General features: G+C 41.6%; 1 protein-coding gene across 1 annotated transcript; it reads right to left on the minus strand.

The window, feature by feature from the left end:
* Positions 1–3,015: 3,015 nt before the first annotated feature.
* Positions 3,016–18,478, minus strand: LOC308116403 (transcription intermediary factor 1-alpha-like). Its single transcript, XM_080474576.1, has 18 exons — positions 17,939–18,478; positions 17,673–17,791; positions 14,415–14,562; positions 13,953–14,085; positions 13,509–13,625; positions 12,314–12,428; positions 11,989–12,135; positions 11,675–11,789; positions 9,758–10,134; positions 8,209–8,340; positions 8,017–8,122; positions 7,886–7,937; positions 7,623–7,755; positions 6,286–6,614; positions 5,882–6,023; positions 4,971–5,045; positions 4,365–4,520; positions 3,016–4,230 (listed from the first exon to the last, which is right to left on the minus strand). Exons 1-18 carry the CDS (start codon positions 18,213–18,215, stop codon positions 3,988–3,990), a joined length of 2,916 nt encoding a protein of 971 aa, XP_080330702.1. The 5' UTR covers positions 18,216–18,478; the 3' UTR covers positions 3,016–3,987.
* Between the last annotated feature and the right edge of the window lie 2,050 nt (positions 18,479–20,528).

Below are 20,528 nucleotides of genomic sequence, written 5' to 3' on the forward strand. Positions count from 1 at the left end.
GCAGCGTGAGAGAGAGGGGGAACGCACGGGCGTCTAATTATGGCACCATGAGGGGCGGGCGTGCTGGGGCCACTACAAGCCACTCAAGACTCATCAAAAACTTTTTTTTTTTTTCTTCTACATTCGAATGGCAATAGTCATCAGTGTAATTACAGTATATTCAGTTGCTAAAATAGTTTTCTCTTCTGACTTCTTACCAAAAGTAATTTCTTTGTGATTTATGACCAGGCTCCTAGAAAAAATGTTTGCACCAAACGCATATCCTTCTAAAATATTTCATTTGACGGACATATTCATGCGTGCTGGAAAGCATTGGACCTAAAATACTACCTTGGGAGATGTGGGCTGTTGTGTGTGTGTGTGTGTGTGTGTGTGTGTGTGTGTGTGTGTGTGTGTGTGTGTGTGTGTGTGTGTGTGTGTGTGTGTGTGTGTACAGCCTGCATTAGGACTTGCAAAGTGTCTTCTAGCTACTGTGCCGTGAAGTATGCAGGCACACATGGAAATTCTCTCCCCATCAGTTGCAGAGTAGACCTATTCTGTCTGTGACTAATGATTGAGGTGATTGCTCAACATCTGGAGCTGGTTTGGGAGTATTCTTAAAATGTGTTGTGGGCATGTCCAGACTGTAAGTCTTGAAATCTTTTTTGATATATTGGTTAAAGGAAATATGGGGAAATCAAAAAAAAAAAGAAGAATATTTGTCCCACCACTGTCTGCAAGAAACGGTAGTTTTTCAGCTGAGTTTGTTGTGCAGACAAAATCAGAAGTTGGATCTGCATTGTTGCATCCTTCCTTGTGTTTTGATTTTTATTTATACTGCATCTGCAAATTGGAAATTCAAGTCCCCGTAGAGCCACTACTGACCTCGTTTTTCTCCATTAAAGTTAATGAATTGAAGCTTTTGTAACTATGCCACAGATGTGGGCTCGACTTCAGCCAGAGTGATCATGAACTGTGAGAAGGGGCTGAGTATATAAACAAGCCACAGACACACATGCATGCACAGTCTACCCAAGTTGGCTGGAAGAGGAGAAATAATTGCCAGACTGCATTATAAACATTTTGTACCAACTAAGGCCCTCTGCAAATTCAATCAGTCTACTGGCTCTGGGCATGGTGACAGAGAGAGGTTAAATGATCTCCTAATCAGAGCCATATGTCTCCACCACCAGTCTAGCCAGTCAGGAACATCACCAAAGGCTTGATATCGGGACACCACAGGCATACAGGAAAAGACCACAAATATATGACAGTAATAAATGGATAACTGCACTGGTAAAACTGTAGTGTGTGACCAGTAACGTTCTAATCTCCTGCTCCTCAATCAAAGTTTTGTCTGGAAGTAAATGTAGTCTGCTGACAATCTCTCCATAATACCACACTTTAATGGACCACATTATTGTTTTGGGTGTCTTGGCTCATTAAAGTACATAATGTGCAGTCATTTTTACTTTTCGGGGCCTCCTCTCATCAGCATTCACTTCACAATAACAACTCCTGCAGAAGTGGTATCTGAGTTGTATCTGAGCTGCAATCTTTGCTGCTGTGTGGATAATCCATCAATGTAAAAACCATTTCTATTTTCTATTTGTTGTGATACAATAAGTTACCAAATTAGTGACTAATCCAGGAGAATAAGGAAAAGATGTTTCACTTTCAAATCGTTTCCCTTATGTAGGATGTTTATAATGTTCCCCCTGGTGGCACTTTGAGTTAAGTCTTGACCTTGCATGTGGAGTCCTTGTTCGTATCCTATAGGTCTGACAGGAAGGACGTCCAGTGTGAAAAAGGGGTTCAAGTTGCAATGACTGGTGGTGACTACTCCTGTAAAGATTAGAAGCAGACGCTACTATGTAAGGATGCCTAAATAGTTAGAGTATTGATGTGATGCATTAACTTTGTGGGGCAGTGCAATGCCTGATTTACTCTTTAAATTCAGCAGATGGACTTTAAGCCACTGGTGATACACAGCTGTTATTTATTTATTTTTGGTCTGTTTGGTTTAATGCGTCGTCATGAATGTCTTATATTTTTAACTGCCTACTCATAAAAAACTCGATGTAACACCTGCACTTGCAAGAAACTGTTTGAGCACATGCCAGTGAGAAGAAGCAGGAAAACAAACAAACATACCAAAAAGAATACAGAGATAGTAGAAGAAAGCTATCATAAATAAGCTTCATTCTGGAGGCGGTAATCCAGAACTCTGCAGGAAGGCTAACTTTGACTAATGCAAAATCTTAAAAGCCGCCTCAGGGAGCAGGAGAAAGACAGCGAGTCTGCCAATTTCTTTCAACTGTGATATTACTGTCATTATAGAAAGCAGTTCCTTTTGCATCTCACTGCCAAAAGTTGTGGCGTTATTTCCAACACTCCTGCTCTTATCTATCAGACGAGGGTATGACGTCCCCCTCTCTCTACTTTATCAGCACCCTTGCTCTGTTGGCCTGTCCTTCATCTTATCTCTACCTACAAAGAAAAGAGATATTACCCAAATTTGGGGAGTGAAGGCCATTTAAAAGAAGAGCCAGACCAGTGGCAGACTGCAATCCTGGCTGGCAAGAGCGCAGTGAACGTCTCAGAGCAACTTCTCCTTTCATTCTGCCAGAAACCACCAGCTTCACCTCCTCCTCTCCTCGTCTACGTTTCGTGTTTTAATGAGAAACGCCGGCACACATTGACCTCCCAGCTCATAGGTGGAAGTAATTGGAGTGGCCGAGGTCGCATTCAGACGGTGTTAATCTTGCGGTGGAGAGAGGGCGCAGTACAGTCCCTTTGAAGCTCAACAAAGCCTGTCCTGCCACGTCTGTGTCAATCTGCAGAGGGCCACTCACAACAGCCAAGCAGACCGAGGCCTGCTCTGTGGGACTCAGAGGATTTGAGCGTCAACACAACAGTGGAAACTTCTTAAAGTGGCAAAGCTTTCAACAGGAGTAATAATATTCAGTTTTTTTCTGAAGATTAATAGACTTCTCCATACATGAAGTTGCAGGGTGAAGTGAATTCACACAAATTTGTTGGTCAGAAACGAGATTTTATTGTACCCTGTGAAAACCCGCCTTTAAATCGACATGTGAGCTTTACAGCCAAACACGAGAAAGAAATCACTATACTGTGCCAAGAGGAGTAAAATCAAGGTAAAGCTGTGAATGTAAGTGCATAAATCATCAAAGTAAATAAATAAACCCTTTTAAAAACATAAATACATCATTTCACAAAAAAGCATTGAATAATCAAGACCGAAAGTGAAAAATGTGGCACGACTAGCTGCCTTTTCCACCATTCTGCTGCCCTGAAGGAGCCACAATCACTTTAGTGCTGAACGGCTATATGACGGACGACTCATCATTATCAGACTTTATCTTACAGCTTCAAGTGCATCTGAAAAATTTGGAATGATCCCATATACTTTTGATTTGTTCCACATCAACTGAAATATTTCAATCCCTTTGGTTTTATTGTTAAATATATGAGCCAATAAGTACTGAAAATCAAAAATATGCTTTCCCCATACTTTTTCCATTAGCTCAGATCAGATGTTTTTCCTACTTTATTTTAAATAGATGTTATATTAAGTACAATTAAAACTTTTAAAAAAATTTATTCAACAATCTATCCTGTTGTTGAGTGGAAATTGCTGTCAAAATATTAAACCTTTGAATGATGTTCTAAGTTTTTGAGACGTATCTTTATATTTACACAAGAGCAAAAAGTAGCTTGTTAGTTTGACCTTGTAAATACCTACATGTGCAGCATATAGTGCCTCCCTTTTGTATAGATATCAGTTGAACCTTCAAGTTTGTCGAGTATAAAAATAATTCAACATAAAAAACAACACAACATAACATAACATAATCCTGCCAAGTTAAGACCCTGTCGCATAAATAATTCACTGTAAATATTAAACATATAAAACACATTTTGCAACCGAAAGGTAAATGAGTATCACAAGTGTTTGTAATAAAAACGGTGTGAAGGTTTGAGCCTTCATACGATTCCCACGACTCCACTGGGATGATTTGGTGCATCCTGGGAGTCCAAACCCATGAGGTGCTGGAGCTTCGAAATCTGGGACAATTTGTCAAGAGAGGAGGGGCCAGTGTCCGCAGGAGCAGCAGGCATCACCTCCAGTTTGATTTCTGGAAAGGTCTGGTTAGGGTAGATGGCCTTCAGGTGCTCTTCAAACAGCTCCCCACATTTCCTTCGTTTTGAGGCAATTTCTGAGTCACACTGGTATGGAAGACAAGTCGAACAGTAGAAAGAAAAAAAAAGGAAAATTACCACATGTCCAGTCAAGTAAAACACTAAAGGTAGTGGGTTTTTTAAATTTTTTTTTATGAAGAAGAATTGTTTGTGCACAGTACCTCACTGAGCAGCGCTTTGTTTCCAAAGATGAGCCGAACGTCTGACACAAACTCTGCAGAGCGTTGGTAACACAGGCTCTGCTCGGCCTCCAGACGTTTTTTCACCGTGGAGAGATTCACTGATCCCTTTATAGCCGACCTGTTTCTAGCACATACCTACAGTATTTAGAAAGGCAGAGATAATAAAAGAATGAATCTTCATGAGCAGGCGTGAAATGAAAATCCACCGGTATTACACGTGAGCATTGCACACAAGAGATTGTGGGTTATTACACCGTATTTTGTAAGGGCTCATAATGAGTCGGGGTCTGTTTGAACTAAATTTCAACACTTTGATTTAAGTGCTGCACTCCCATGCACTATATGTTCTGTGATATACAGTGGACAATGTGTAATTCTTAATGTATTCTCCAGCAGTATTTCATGTAACCGTGAAGGCTTTGTGTCAGCAGCACAATCCTTTGCATATTTTCTGCTCTATTTCATTTTTTTTTTTTATTTCTCTGTTGTGGCCAATAACCACCGCACATTACATGTAATTAAAATTTCAATTACAGTAACTCCCCGTGACACTAATCCAGTCAGAATTTTCTTTTATGCGCTCACCGAGGGGGATGCAGATTCTTGGAAATCTGAGCTGAACTCGGTGCAAAACAAGAGCAGCAACAGCCTCTCGCACTTCTGCAATGTGAGGAAATACAGACATTTGACCCAATGCCAAAAAGTGAGTAGCTACAAATCCGCTGAGATAAAATAATGAAATACACAGGATGTTTATTTATGAGCGGTTAACAATTTGACAACAGTATTCAGTAGTATTCACAATACTGCCGAAAGTAGTGGCATTACAATAACACTTTTTAATATAGATAATGTATATACAGTATAGTACACTATATATGTGATCGTTTTTAGGTGGCTTTATATAGCACCGTGCTCAACTCGTGTTTTCAAATTTGCTCCATACATAGATTGACTGACTTGCAGCTATCAAAACACTTTAAAATTGATCCATTTGGCAATAGCAGAAACAAGAGGAACTAGTGAGATTGATTTACTAACACATTTTTGTGTAATCCAGCCTCAATCCTCTTTTGAAATAATACATTTACCTATTGATAAACTTTTTTGCAAACCTTTGCAAATGTTGCCCAGCAAAGCAGCAAAAACATTTGTTTTGTTCACGCTGGACATTTCACCTCTTGTTCAGGATAATTGTCTGTTTCCTTCTGTTGATTTTCATGCTCAGCTCAATAAACATGACCTAACAATGAGTGTGTTGAGCTACTCATTGAGGATCCAGTGAGGAAGCCTGGGACATTTAGAATCAACCACCAGCAGTAAAAATGTCTCAATAATCATGAATGAGTGACTTCAGTAGACTAAAAAAAGTATTCTGTTCACTATTGTTTTACAAATTGCAGGAGTAAATTGGCACTTTTCAAATTAGTTTTAGTTTAACAAATTATATGCCGTATTCTAGGCGATCAAATGATACCAAAAGAGAAACCACTGACTCTTTTCTCTGCGGGGCAAAGTCCACCTTCAGGCTCCGTCTCGGTCTTCACAGTCTTGGCTTCAGTTTTGCTTTCAACCTTGCAGTCGTACTCCATCTCAGGCACTACCAGGTCACGGCAGAAAGAGCAAAACCATTCCCCACTGAAACACAGACAGTCCAGAGATTCAATACAGAAGCCAGTTGGCAGGAGCATACATCAAAAAGCACACAGTGTGGCCGTCAGATGAAAAACCTCACACCTCCAAAATGTGAAAACAACTTGTCTAGAGAAGCCTAACTGTCGTTTTTCATTCCACAGAGGGCCACAAGTTGTTGATTCCGGTATAAACATGAGAATGAAAAGACATGAGCTCTGGGTTTTCATCTGAGACCAGCAATGAAGACATTTTTGACAAAGCTTGCCTGGGAGATTTGAGAAGCGATGGAACATGGCAAGTCAGATGAAAAACTTTGAGACACTTGTGGCAGGTCAACAAGCCTCCAACCCTCTGACACGCGGCACACGGGACTTCAACAGGGTCTTCTGACCGAGCTCCAGTTTGATCCGCCCGCTGCTCCTCTCCCTCTGACCGAGTGTGATGTAGAGGTTTGGCCTTACTCTGGTCCAAAGGATTGCTGGGGGGCTGCGAGGCTGAGCGAGGGGTTGGGAGCACTTTTCCTTCACCTTGGGAACTGATTTTTAGTTGGTCATTTGTGCTGTCAGGGAGGCTGGCTGTTCGACTGGCATGTGCCTGAAATCCAAAAATAAAGAGAAATAAGTTAAAAAAACTAACAAAAAACTGCAACTGATACATAATAAAATAACTCCATAACATCAAGGGGAACCTTTATCAAAAACAGATTGAAACCTGAATCGACCAACAGCCAAGTTTCATTTAGGGAGTAAAGAGGAAATTGTAATTGTTCTGGATGCTCTGGAGTTGAGCCTCGAATGTTTTGACCTATAGGGGCCCAGGTCTGGAGTTCAGTGTAGTGGTTCGCACTCACTGCAGGAATGCCCCCAGTTCAAGTCTGAGTTGGGATTCTGGATCTGTCGGTGAGGTTTTCTTTAAGTTCTCAGGTTTCCAAAAATATGCATTTGAGGTTAGTGACTCCAGCTTGTCCATATGAGAGTGCGTTGTGTCTGTCTCTCTATGCTTGTCTTGTGATGTCCTGGTGACCAATTCGCCTCTGCCTTCATCCATAATCAGTTGAGATCAGCTCTTGGACTGCGCAGCCGAGTTGAATAAAGAACGGAAAAAGATAGCATGGATGAACAGAGTCCTAACATTTCTGGTATTTCTAATTTTACTCTCTGATCCAAATACAATGTGATATTTTCCAGTTTCATCTGATAGCTGATAGATAATAGCTCGCAGAACATCTCAAGGATCTTCTGAAATATGCAAACACACTGTTGCTAATAGGTTTAAATAAGGGTCAAACTCCCATAAATATAAAAACAGCAGACTTTATTTCCATTTTCATAGTCAGTTCAGCGTTGCCGAACATTGCTTTGCAATGAGAATATATGCAATAGCTTTTACAGATTGTTGAGTGAGGCCCATTTTACATAAACGAAACACTGCACATTGAACACATTGTATAGTTAACGATCACACTCATGTTTGGTCTGACTAAGATGAAAAGTGTTCAAGTGCAGTCTGTTTGTGGAAATGTGGACGAATAAACCAATTCCCCCATATTCATTTACGTCATACGGATTGAACTGTGATATCATCAATGCATCATCTCCTTACATAACTGCTGTCGTCATCCGGCTCATCTTTGATAACAATGATCGGCCCTGGAGATGACCTCCGTCTCCTCTTGACAGTAGAGCCCACTGATCCATTAGCCTGGTGTGATTCTTCAGGTTTCCAAGATAAAGTTCTGAAGTGAAGAGCACATCAAAAGTCAATTGAAGCAAAATGTACCGGAGACAACAATAATAACACACAAGAGAAGAGAGAATCTGTGCTTGTGCGAGTGTATTTATACATGTGCACAGCTGTCTCCTTACCCTGGTTTTTCCTCCTGGGATACAGCAGTGTACCCTGGGGAGTTCTGAAAGCCTTTCAACGGGGAGAAATTTAAATGAGTTCTATAAACGTTACAACCATACAAATATTCTGCCTGGCACTACAGACGTACCATTTCTGGCTTGCAAAGAAGGAGGTAGGCTCTGAGGATAGTTTGGCTTCACCATGTATAACGAACCAACTGGATCGTTCCTCCTGTTCATATACGTGGACTCCATCTGAACACAGCAAGGCCTATCATTTCATGTATCGTTGATATTGCGCCAACAGTATTCAGGGACACCAAGAGTTTACCGTCGCCTACCATTTGTCGTGACTGTGACAAACCGATGCCAGTGTTGCTTGGCAGTGGCGGCACATGTGTATACAGAGGTGAAGGTCCGTCCAAAGGTTTGGTTTGGTAGCTGGAGCCGCTCCCCATCATCCTCACATGATGCTGCACACAATGAACGAGGGAAAAACAGAAATATGAGAGAATAAACTATAGTCGTTAGAGAGCTACATTGCTGTCAGAGTCTGCGAGCATGTCTGCCTCTTGCTGTCTGCGTGGGTTGATTCCCCTCGAGAAACAACCCGAGCCTTAAGCAAAATACTGAGGGGTTTTTAGACTGATCAATGCAGGAGTCATAGTTCTGAATTGTTGTTGTGTTTACCTAAAGAGAGGCATGCAATTAGTCAATGAAACGATTAAACACCCACTCCCTTGCTGGTCAGTACCAGAAATATTAGTCGGTTAAACCAATCAGTGTTTAATACAAATGAATGTAGAAGGCTCAGAAGCTCATGACAAAAAAAAACCTCACAAGGCATGCTACCACTTAACTTTGTTGAACGTAAAGGCTTCAGGAAGTAAATAGAAAACGTGCTAACTCTAGACTTTTTATGAGATTTTTCAAATTTTTAGACGAGCCACCTCGTCAAAATTAGTTGATAAGAACAGCCCTTGTGCAGATTAAGTAATAATACCTACTCAATGAGCTGTTAAACATAAAAATACCCGCATAAGGCCATTCCTTAATAAGTTATTTACTAATTAAAGGAAATGAATGAGATTTCAAAACAGGATTAATATTTCCAAAGATGCCTTTTTTTTTTTAAATCTCATTTTTTTGTTATCCCTCGAGGACACTGCCATCACTAATTCATTTCACTACAGTTCAAAGAGATGTAAATGAAGTTCCTCATTATGTAAAATGTTCTTTTTATCTTGAACATTACAACTTTTTTTACTAATTATTTTACACCGAGTGCTGCTCAAGTATGATCAAAACACTACAGGTAGACTAGCGCAGTCAGTTTTCTTTTCTGAAGTAAGAAAAATAAGTACTGCAGGACACAATATATAACGTAGCCTGCTTTAAAAAAATGATCTTAAGTCTTTTCAAACTTATAATGTGCAAAAACATGCAGACATTTAATTATTATGAGTTTTTCCTGCAGCTGTAACATCTTGTTCACATCAGCATGATAACTTATCGTGCACTTCACACAGTAGTATTTCCATGTGAATCATTCTACACTGTGAAGCGAGCGCCAAAACATCCCGGGAACTAGACTAAACAACGTGGGCAGAAAGATATTATCGAGCCCTTCTTATGGAATTTGAGTCCCGTTTTGTAGGTTGGCTGTCGTTGCACTGCAGATGTATCTGGTTTGCAATGATTTGGAATCATAAGCTGAAGACAAAAATCCCCCCTGACAAGGAAAGATATAAATTGGCCAGGATGTGAAGGCTGTCAGCTCTATTTAGGACAATGCCATCTGCTGTCGCTGTCTGTTAAGAGGACTTGTCACTCAAAAGGACCCGACACACAGACGCACAAGCGCGCTCACACACAGAAGAACACAGTAACCTGGGGAGAAAATCCAGGGCTTGGTAAGCTGCTAGTTGGGCTGGCATGGTTGGGAGGAGGTGCCATGAACCTGCGACCTGGCTGAAGGGGCATGCTCTGGGAAGGAGAGCCCCCCTGGAGGGGCGCCAGGACTGTTCGTGGTAGTCTGACACTCTGGTACCATGTCCAGGGTGGAGGAGGGGGCTGGGGCTGCCAGTGGGGCTGAGGGTTCAGCTTGTCCACCTGCATCTGGAGCTGAGCCAGGGTGCTGTTGGGACCTCCTGGGGCGAAGCTGTGGGGTGAGCCCGAGGGGCCCTGCAAAGGGTGGGTGAGTTGATGAGGGAAACCCTGAAAACCACCCAGCTGGTGGCCTGGTACACTCTCCACCACTAAAGAGCCTGAGGGGAAACACACACAGAAAGCCTTGAGCAGAATGAGCAGTGATAGTGTGAGAAAAGTCCATAGACCTGTGAGGAGGAGAGGGTTTAGGCAAAAAAGTAGAGGTGAGTTATGAAAATGATGCTGAATAAAAATGAAGCTGATAGCATTTATACATTGAGAAGCATTATAACTATCGATATTGACAACACACACAAATAAAGAAGTACTCCTTGTTGCTTGTTTCTGATGCAGGTCATTATATACATACATTTCAAAATATAGGCCGCTCACACTATTAGGATTGTGACTAAATATTGACTTGCATATTTACGTTTTAGGTTAGTTTTTTTTAGGATTACTGTGTGCAAAAAAGCTGTGTTTTGTTTGCACTTGTTGTGAAAACTGCTCCCATTCATCTGGGTTGGAGGATCAAACAGATGACGTTGCTTGGATGTGATGTTATGTTCTGGAAAAGAGTTTGGCACATTTTTAGGTGTGTTCGAATAAGTGAGGAAAACAAAAGAATAGAGTGAGAAAAAAACAATGATTTGGGGTGATGTTATACTACATGGCGGTGCAGAATTTAGCGCTCCAGCCTGAACGTAAGAAGATCTCCAGTTCAAATCCAGGCTTAATAATTCAAGATCAGACTTTCTAGCTTTTAATCGGTCTAACTGCGGGTGTTCCTGCCAAGATTTTAACAAACTGGAATAAAAGCATTCCCTGGCTTAAATTAACTTTAGTGTTATTGTTTTTTTCTCGATTTGAGACGTATAGCAGTCTAACAGAAGTTATAGAAAATTGCGTGGGAGCAGGAAAAAAGCTGGTAAAGTTGCTTGTTAGAATGAATTTTCTTTTGCACGCAGCATCTGTCTGTGGTTCTTGTCTTGCTTGTTTCAGTTATGATAAATAGCATTTTGTGCGTAACCTTCAAACATGATCCTCCATATTGCTACATACATTTAATTGCCTTAATTTTGCATCCTTATGGATATTTTTGCAGTGAAGTAACCACACTTGATTGTATATTATAGATTCATCTATTTTGTAAAATGCTCCAATTCTGTGTGCCATTCATCGAAAGTAACTCACTATTGTACTCATTTTCTTGTTTTGTTAAATAATCGCTATTCAGTTTACAAAAAATATTTATGGAATCAACGTTTAAGGTTTTTACTCCACATCACTTTAAGAATATTTCAGCAAAATTGGCGATATTTCTTTCAAACTATCAACCTGACCTATCAAATGGAGTGCAACTGCAGTAAAATGCCGGGTACTGTTGGTCTCTTGCTGAGCTCAGTTTCTTCTTGAAATTCTTTCTCCTTCAACCAAGTGAAATCAGTCACCAACTGGCGTGTAAATCATGCTCACCTGATGAATACATCACTACGCCAAGAATGCAAATCGTAAGCTCAGCTACTATCTTATGGCAGAAAAAACGTTGTACACATGAAGCAGTGAGATCTTGAGGAGATATTGTATTAATATATCAAACACTCACAAAATTGAAAAATGAAGTGTACATTCATGACATCATACTTTTTCGTGTCTTACCGATATCGACATTCGAGGCCCAGTAGGAGGCTCGACACTGAAAGCGTACAGTGCTCTGTGGTACAAACGTGGCGCTGCATTTTGCCCGCAGGAGGTTTCCGATCTGGAACAGAATCTGCAACAGAAGGGGGACATTAATAATTTTCAGAGGAGGACACTTGGGTTTTACAAGAAGGCATATGGTTCCACTTCATTGCATTCAACACTGCTATAACCAGGCTGCTGGATGGCTTTCAGAGCGGAGCCGAGTCTCGGACTGGGAAAGCGCAACGTGGCGAGATGCTGTCGAGTGAAAATGATCAGACGAGCCTCACCAAACGTTTACAGTACAAGAGCGCCGTGCCGCCGTTCCTGGCCGTGGCCCATTGGGTGAAGCTGATGACATGATCCAGGTGTCTGGATAAATAACCAATGTCCTCCTGCTGTTTTCTCAGGACACTCTCGTGATCCTTGGTTACAGACTGGAAAACAAGAACATCTGAAATGTGTGGCGTTTGAACAGCTTGAGGAGATGCACCCTGAGCTTCAGGGCAGAACATCAAGTAAGTGTGCGGGCAGGAAACACCACGGAAAACACCATGAGACAACAATCAGTCCGTTTTCACTGCATTTTTGTGAGATATAAAAAGGATGTGGTACCTCAAGTTGATTAAGAAGCATCTTGCCCTTTTTGTTTATCTCCAGAATCAAACTGCAGACGGATTTCTTGATTTCATTATGAACCGACGTACGGTTCTGATCAACCTGAACCAGTCTGCGAAAGACACAAAACAACTATCAGGTCACTGATGCACTCGTTTTTATTTTATTTGTTTAAAACAGGATGGGATGGTGAACAGAGGATTACACCAGATATGCATTGCAAAAACGCTCATTTTAATCTGTTTTGTGAGAATCACAATGGCATTAATTAAAATTATGTTAATTCAAGCAGTCCCTTATTATCCTGATTTGTTCCAATATATTTTCCAGGTGATGGGAGGAGCTAAAAAATTATGTATCTAATATAAAAAGAGACACAAGATGAGGTCATTGAGGTTCAGAAGCTTGTATTTAGCAATAAAATTGCAGTCGAGATACAAATGAGTTTTTATATTTCGTACTTTAGGAGCAAATGTAAAGAGTCTCTCTACAAGCTGAACGATTGCTGTAAGTGTCTTTTATAGGAGTCAAAGTTGGTCATTGCACCAAGCAATGTAGAAGTGGTTTGGTTTCAGCCTGGATATCCTTCCTGCTACAACCGGCGTTTCAATATAGATCAGAGGTGTCCAACCTACAAACCACGGGCCAACTAATGCCCAACATTCATTTTTAATTGGCCTACAGCGAGTTCTGAATATATGAATGCAAATGGCCTACACATTAAACTTGCTTTTAGTTTTGACACTGATAGATCAGAGGTCATCAAACGTTCTGAATCTAGTGTTGCTTTAAGGCTACTAAGTAATGCAAAGGCTTATTTTGACTAAAACCTTCCTGAATAATATCAAATCCTGTTGTTCTGAACGCTGAGTAAATGGTCAAATTAAACACTGCAGTACAGTGAGAAGAAAGTGTGCCAAATGTTAGTCATATACTCCCCCTCTATTGCCATTTAGTTCTCTGTATGTGGACCTCAGTGAAAAAAGTTTGGACACAATTTATTATTCCTTCCAGTCACATTGCTGTTCGAACCACCACGGCTCACACTATTTTTCTCAAATAGGACAGACTGTGTATCAAATTGCATTTTCTCGAAATCGTCTTTCTAGATGAGGGTTATACAGTCTGGCAATGTGGCTTTTTCTCAAGCAGTGATTGTCTCTTCATGCTTGTGGAGAAGTGGAAGACGTACCCATTATTTATGGATTTGGAGACTTCTTCAATCAGTTTCTTCTTCTCCTGCAGCTGATGGGTCATGCTCTCCATGTGCTGTTTGTGGTTCTTATAAGCATCCTCAAGGAACTGATAACTAATAAAAACAAAAACATCACCGAGTCAACACACACATACAAAAATACATATTTTGTGCTCGCAAAATACTCTCCAACTGGCTTTTATTTTTTGGGGTCTCCTTAATAGAGTAATTGGAAACACTTTGATCACTTCTGGTTGGGCACTGCAGTGAAATATACATGTTGTGATCATATAATAACAACCGCAGCATGTTGCTTCTTGCATGGCTGGATTATATAACACACATTACAGATCAACAGAACCTTACGTTTCTCATAAATATGTAATTTACACACTGGCATTGGAAGAATTTAATCTCATTTTAATGTTAATTTTGTCATACTTGTGATCTTTGTGCTTCACGAGTTGGCAGTCTCGACAGGTAAGCACGTCGCAGGTCTCACAGAACAGTTTCAGAGGCTCCTGTTTATGGACGTCACAGAACATGGGCCTGTGTGTCGACACGCTGTGGACCTCTGCAAAACAACAGAATGTTCATCAATTAGATGTCCAGTCATTCATTCACACTCACTCGGGATCATTTTGTTCATTTGTTGAAGAGGTGAAACGTTGCAAAACACAGTCATTTTAAGTCTTTTCTTATGATATGTAAAAACAGATTGTACTCTGAACAGATATAAATCTATAATAATAATAATAATATCGGTAGTTAAATATTCCATCACTTTAAATCAATCATGGACCCCGATCCTATAATAACTCATCCTATCGTCATGGTAACAGCAAGACTATTCCGCAGGTGATGCAGGGAGAATAAAGGGAGGTGAGGACAGGGTGAGTGCACCTTGCGATACGCCCGTCTTCTGTCTAATGACATGGTCCTTGGTGAATTTTACTCGCTGGTGGGCTTCCACACAGGTGACACAAAGGTACTCCACACAGTCCACACAGAACCCAGCCGCTTCAGTGTTGTCATCGCAGGTCATACAGAGCTACGGAGAGATGAGGAGGGCATGACCGACTCATCTTTGTGTGGGAAACAGGTCAGAAATCCAGTTCAGATTTGAGGAGTGCCTTTTTTCAGTTTGATGAGACAAGAGACATATTTAATTAATCCTTATTTGCTGCAAGAAACATCGAGATATGAACGCAGCACATCCAAGGAGCTGCGACTCTAAAAGTGTTACTCCTACAGTGGAAACCCTCAGGGCGCAGATTTAACTTGCTCACCCCTTCGGAATATATTATAGTCATTGCTAGGAGTGCAGAGAGCACTAGAAGTTTTTTTTTTACTACTTTTACATTGCTTGAAATGCACTAAAGTGTAAGAAAAATAATTAAATAGAATAGCGACAGGACATTTACAACATTTAGCTTCTCTGGCCACCAATGCAAAATGAATATAAAAAAGACAATAGAAGAGAAATAAATCATACAAATTTAAAGAAAAGTGCTTGTTAAAAATATACAGTGTGTCTATATATATATATATATATATATATATATATATATATATATTTATTTATTTTTTAATATGGCTCAGGTGGTAGAGCAAGTAGCCTTCTAATCCCAGGGCAGCTGGTTTGATACCCAATCTTACCCTGTTTATATGTGGAGGTGTCCTGAGGCTAGACACTGAACAAATTGTTCCCAATGGAAGTCAAGCAGCCGCCACTATTAGTGTGTGTTTGTCTATTTGACTCAAAGTGTACAGAACTTTGAAAATGCTGAAGTTGTAAAAATGTGCAGTAATCCAAGTACTATTGGTTACTTTTCATTTGCATGATCAATAGCCAGCATTTGATTCAATACACTTGAATAAAAACATATAAGTCATTGTCTCATAAATAAGTTATTCAAATCTGGGCTATGATGCAGACATTTTACATTTTTCAATGAGAAATAACTTTGCTATCAAATGCAACTTTCAATGCTCGGATTAATTTCAACTGTGTGTGTACTCACTAGCAAGGTTTGACTCCAACAAGAGTAGATTAGGGTAAATGTTAAGGTGTATATGTACTCTGATAAAAGTACAAATGCGATGTAATAAATGTTGTTCTGCAATCCCAATATGACTTGGATGTAATAATAAACACACTTCACCAAGATTGTGACAATGTCTTTGTGCTTTCGAAAATTAGTACTTCCAAATAACAAGTACTTTTTTGTTTCTTAGACACAATTTTAACCTGAAGTAACTGCACTCATTTCTTTCTTTTTTAATTTGATCACCTGTGAGAGGCATTGGGATTTATCCCGAACATCAAATCAACACTGATGACTCTCAGACGTCATGTTTTATGACCCCGATACCAAAACAGACACATCCAAGCTTTAGAGATGCCAAAGTCATAAGGTGCAGGAGCGCATCAACAGCCATGAAAGCAGATGGGAAAGTGGGGGAGAAAGCGTGGCCATCCCGACTGTCCGGCCCTGAGACCAAAATAGCTGCATTGACCCTCGGAGGAGCAACATTCAAATTAATTAATCAAGAAACATCTCAGATCTTGCTTGACCAAGCTCTGTCAGAACCGTTTCTGGGGAAAGTTTGTTAAGAGCAACTTCAGCGTCTGCAGACTGCGACTGCCCTCCCACGATGGTGAAGGGGGAAGTTCTATATAAAAACACAGCGATATCAAAAGTCAATATATCTTAATATATACACAAACATTAGTTGATACCATATAGAGAGACAGAAAAGAGAGAAATGAAATAAGACTCCGACCCACACTGTGGATCGGGCTTTTCACACTTAAAAGTGATCGCCTAAGTGTCTTACCCATGAGTTTCCCTGAACAGGAAGCGGTGTCCTCTTTCAAACTCTGAAGGCAGCAGAAGATTTTTCCCCCTCAGCAACTGAACAGTTTTTAAGTTTACATTTCAAACCGTTTAGTTCTTCCGGGCGGGATCCCCAGCCCGGAGACTCAGCGACGTCGGGTCATTACAGAGAGGTTTTGCACCAGATGTGCGCCAGATGTCGTTGGAAAGCAACAAACAACTGCGAGTTTGTGAACGCTGGCCTCAGCCTTCGGCTCTTTCCAGGAAGTCTCCAAGTACAAAATAAATGCTTACACCCATTTAAACAGTTTCAGCTCGAGTCAGGTTGACGTCCTCAAAGTTGACCTTTAGTGACGGAAGTAGGTTGTGTGGAATATAAATACACTTTATCATGCTAATCAATAACCCAACATTTCTTTCACAATTTTTTGGTGCAAACACGACTGTGCATCTTTGTCCTCCGCGCGTTTCTAACCTGAGTGAGTGAGATCGGATTGCCGAGACCTCTACTTGAAGACACACCTGACGTACTTTGTGTGTGTGTGTGTGTGTGTGTGTGTGTGTGTGTGTGTGTGTGTGTGTGTGTGTGTGTGTGTGTGTGTGTGTGTGTGTGTGTGTCAAGTCCTGACGGATAAAGTCGGGACGGCCCCCTTTTCTCCCCGCTTCCCCATCTATGTTGATGGCTCACAATGGACTCCCACACGCTTTCCCATCTTTCTTTTTTATCGCCATCATTAATAGAACCTGTACACATGTTCCGATCATCAATACATCTTAATTGTCCTTTTGTGTTGGAAACAGATTGCGCCACATTATGACCTCTTGAGCTTCAGGACCATAAAACAATAAATTAGGTCATAAAACACAACATCTGAGGGTCACAAATCTTAATTTGACATTTACGACCCTCCCAATCTCTCTCATGTGTTCCCACCGGCATCATTTCAGTCATTTTTCCTTGATTTTATGTGTTTGACTTGTGGCTTGTTGCCACCAGGCATGATGTGAAATACCATTTGTTGTCACCACAATCTACTGTAATAGGGCTCCAATTTAAAAAGCCAAATATGTTGACAAGCAGAGTATGAACGCAAAATGCATGGACACACACTTAAATGTATGTAGGTCTGCTGCAGTGTTCAAATGGCAAATGTTGGTAATGAACATATATTTGCAATGAATTGTGGATCCCGACTACAAGTAAACTCAAAAAGCCTGTGTGTCCACACACTACTCCATCTCAGTGGTGTAAGTGTAGTTCGTTACTTTCACCCTGACAAAGTATCCCTCAAATGGTAATCCCCTTTTTCGTGGCCCAAACCTGGACAGTCTTCTCCACCGTGCTGCTGGGAGCCTCAGCCGAGTCCTTTACAAAGACGTTATCCATGACGTCCACCTCCATGCACTCCTGCCTGCACACCGGGCAGCGGATCACATTGACTGGAATCAAACAGATAACGGACACATCGTTCCACATGTTGTACCATCAAAATTGAGTCCATAGCACGTGAGCTGGCACGTTTTTGAGTGCCTTTTTTTTGGTCTCCCCCGGATCACCGCTCATTGTTTGTAAACAAAGTGACTCACGTGGTTTGATCGCGCTGTCAGCCTGGGAGTTTGGCGCCTCAGCTGTGGCCAGATTCCGCGAAGGTGAGGGCAAACACTTCCTGCAGAGGGAGTGCAGGCAGGGCAGAAGTTTGGGCTCCCTGCTGTGGAAGTTCAGCTGGCAGACGGGACAGGTATCCAGGTGATCCGGGGGGCTCGGACCCGATCGCCCCTCTTGCACCGGCATGCTTTCCGCTTCGTTCTCAACGATGATCACGGCGGCATCCCCGCAATCCCGTTTTTCTCTGCACCCGGCCATTTCTTATGTATCGAGGCTGGCTTCCTCCGCGCGCTCAAGATGCGCCCACGCTCACGTGAGCTGTCGTTTTTCACGGAGCCCCTGCGCGCGAAGCATCCCCCCTCTCGACACCAGCACAATCTGCACGGAGAACAATAGCACGCTCACGTTGTGTGTGTGTGTGTGTGTATGTATGTGTGTGCGCGCGCCACATCGACTGAAAACCTGTTGGCGAAATAACGGTAAAACCCACGTCCTTCACGTCACGCTCCCGCGTAGCGGATGTTGCTCAGATTGCACCGCACGCGCACTTTGCGGCAAGCGAGAGGGGTGGGGTCAAAACACTGGCGTGCAGAGGAGAGACAGGGGGGCAGGGGCGGTGGGACCAGGGACCCCCCCCCCCCCCTCCTCTCCCTGATCCTTCAGTTGGTTATTATTTTATAGACTTTCTCTTTGTAAAGATGTGTGTGTCAGTGCTTTTTCCACTGCCGGCATCATTCTCAGGTTTTATCTGAGCTGTATTGTAGAGTAGTGGTAAGTCTCGTGCAGAAGGCTGCATTCCTGCACGGTTTCAAGGTGCCCTCACTCCAACACACCTGATAGTAATTGGTTTGTTCTCAGGCTTTCTGCAGAGCTTCATTAAATTCAGGTGTGTTGGAGCAGGCGGACATTTGAAAACATGCTGGACTTGCAGCCCTTGAGGACTCCAACCCCTGGATAGAGTCTTCATTATAAGAATCCCCCTGGTACAAATCACATACTTAGATTTTTTTTTTTTTTTTTTTGTATAAGACAGTTACCAATCCGGTATATCTACTTCATAGATATGAAGTTTATAAAATAATATTTGGAACTAAGTTGAACATAAAATAGAGAGCTGAATCCATCCATCTGTCTTCCATACCGGTTTATCCTGTTTCCCCGAATCCCTACCCCCTACCCAAACCAGAGTTTGAATAACTCCCCACAATCTGCCTGTCTGTCTCTGTCCTGTCCTCTCCGCTCCTCCATCCCCTCACCCCAACCGGAGGAGCACAAAGTCTCCTCCTCTGGGTCTGGTTCTTTATATCAGACAATCAGTTTACAATCAAATTAAACTTTATTTATACAGCACTTTGCATACGTTCTGTAGCACAGTGCTTTCCAGACAATAGAAACAACCCCGCCCCCCCCCACACACACACACACACACAAACCCCACCTGCCCATCCACCATCAACCCCCATTGCCTGTATCGAAGTATAGAAACAGATGTAACAATGGCCGAGCACTGATGAGCCAGAAGAGATTACCAATGAGCATTAAACAATACTGTCACTCACGCTTGCTCATGTGAAAATTGAAAGTGAATTGAAATTGTAGGTCACTGGGCCAATTTCAGCTGGCAATGGGCAAAGACAGGATAAACACGGGACAGGTAGATCCATGACAGAGCAAACCGAGGACAAAGACGCAATGAGCAATTTAAACCAATTAACATCACATGCATGTGTTTGGATGGGAGGAAACCTACACACCCGCACGGAAAACATGTAAACTACACAAATACTGAACTTGATTCAAACCCATGACATTCTCTCTATGACCTCAAGGTGAGAGTGCCAACCACTACACTGGCGCCTGGTGGCGCCCGGTCCCAAAAAAAATCTAACATTTTCACTGAATTCAACTTCATACATGGATGTTAGTGCACAAATTTGGAAATGGGTTCCACTTAAAGACATTTTTAAATAAAACCATATTGGCCGAACAGAAGTTGTTAGCAGGGAAATGCAGAATCATCCAATCAATTAGGACATATGACCATATATTGACTGATTAACTGATTGATATATTATGTGAGTACACAAGGTAAATCTAGTACGCTTTGTAATCTAGGGCCCTGTTTACACGACAACGTTTCACGTGATAACACCTAATCCGCAAAAAAAAAAGTGGGGGTGTTTACACTGCAGCAGAGGACACAGAGACAACGATGCCAGGCCACTGGAGGGCGCTGTTGCTTGATTTTATAATGAAACTACACAGACGTGTGCAGAGAACAATACACTATAAATGTGAGGAAAATGGAGAAAAGTGAAGAAAGTTTTGCGGATACTCTCTAATTCGTTGTTGTGTAAACGGGGCCTAGGTGTGACATGTTTCTGTACAATATTGACTATCTGTACTGAATTGTTCCTCTGTCATGTGGAGACTGAAAAAAAATCTGTGACTAAATACAATCCATGTTGCCCACAGATTGATAACTGACTTGTATTTCATATATCACATTGATATAAGTATACATGGTGTACTGTAGATGTGTACAGGGCTTATTTTCTTCAGATGCACAGT

The sequence above is a fragment of the Lipophrys pholis genome (assembly GCF_963383615.2).
Source record: "Lipophrys pholis genome assembly, chromosome: 11".
In the NCBI taxonomy this organism is placed as follows: Eukaryota; Metazoa; Chordata; class Actinopteri; order Blenniiformes; family Blenniidae; genus Lipophrys; species Lipophrys pholis.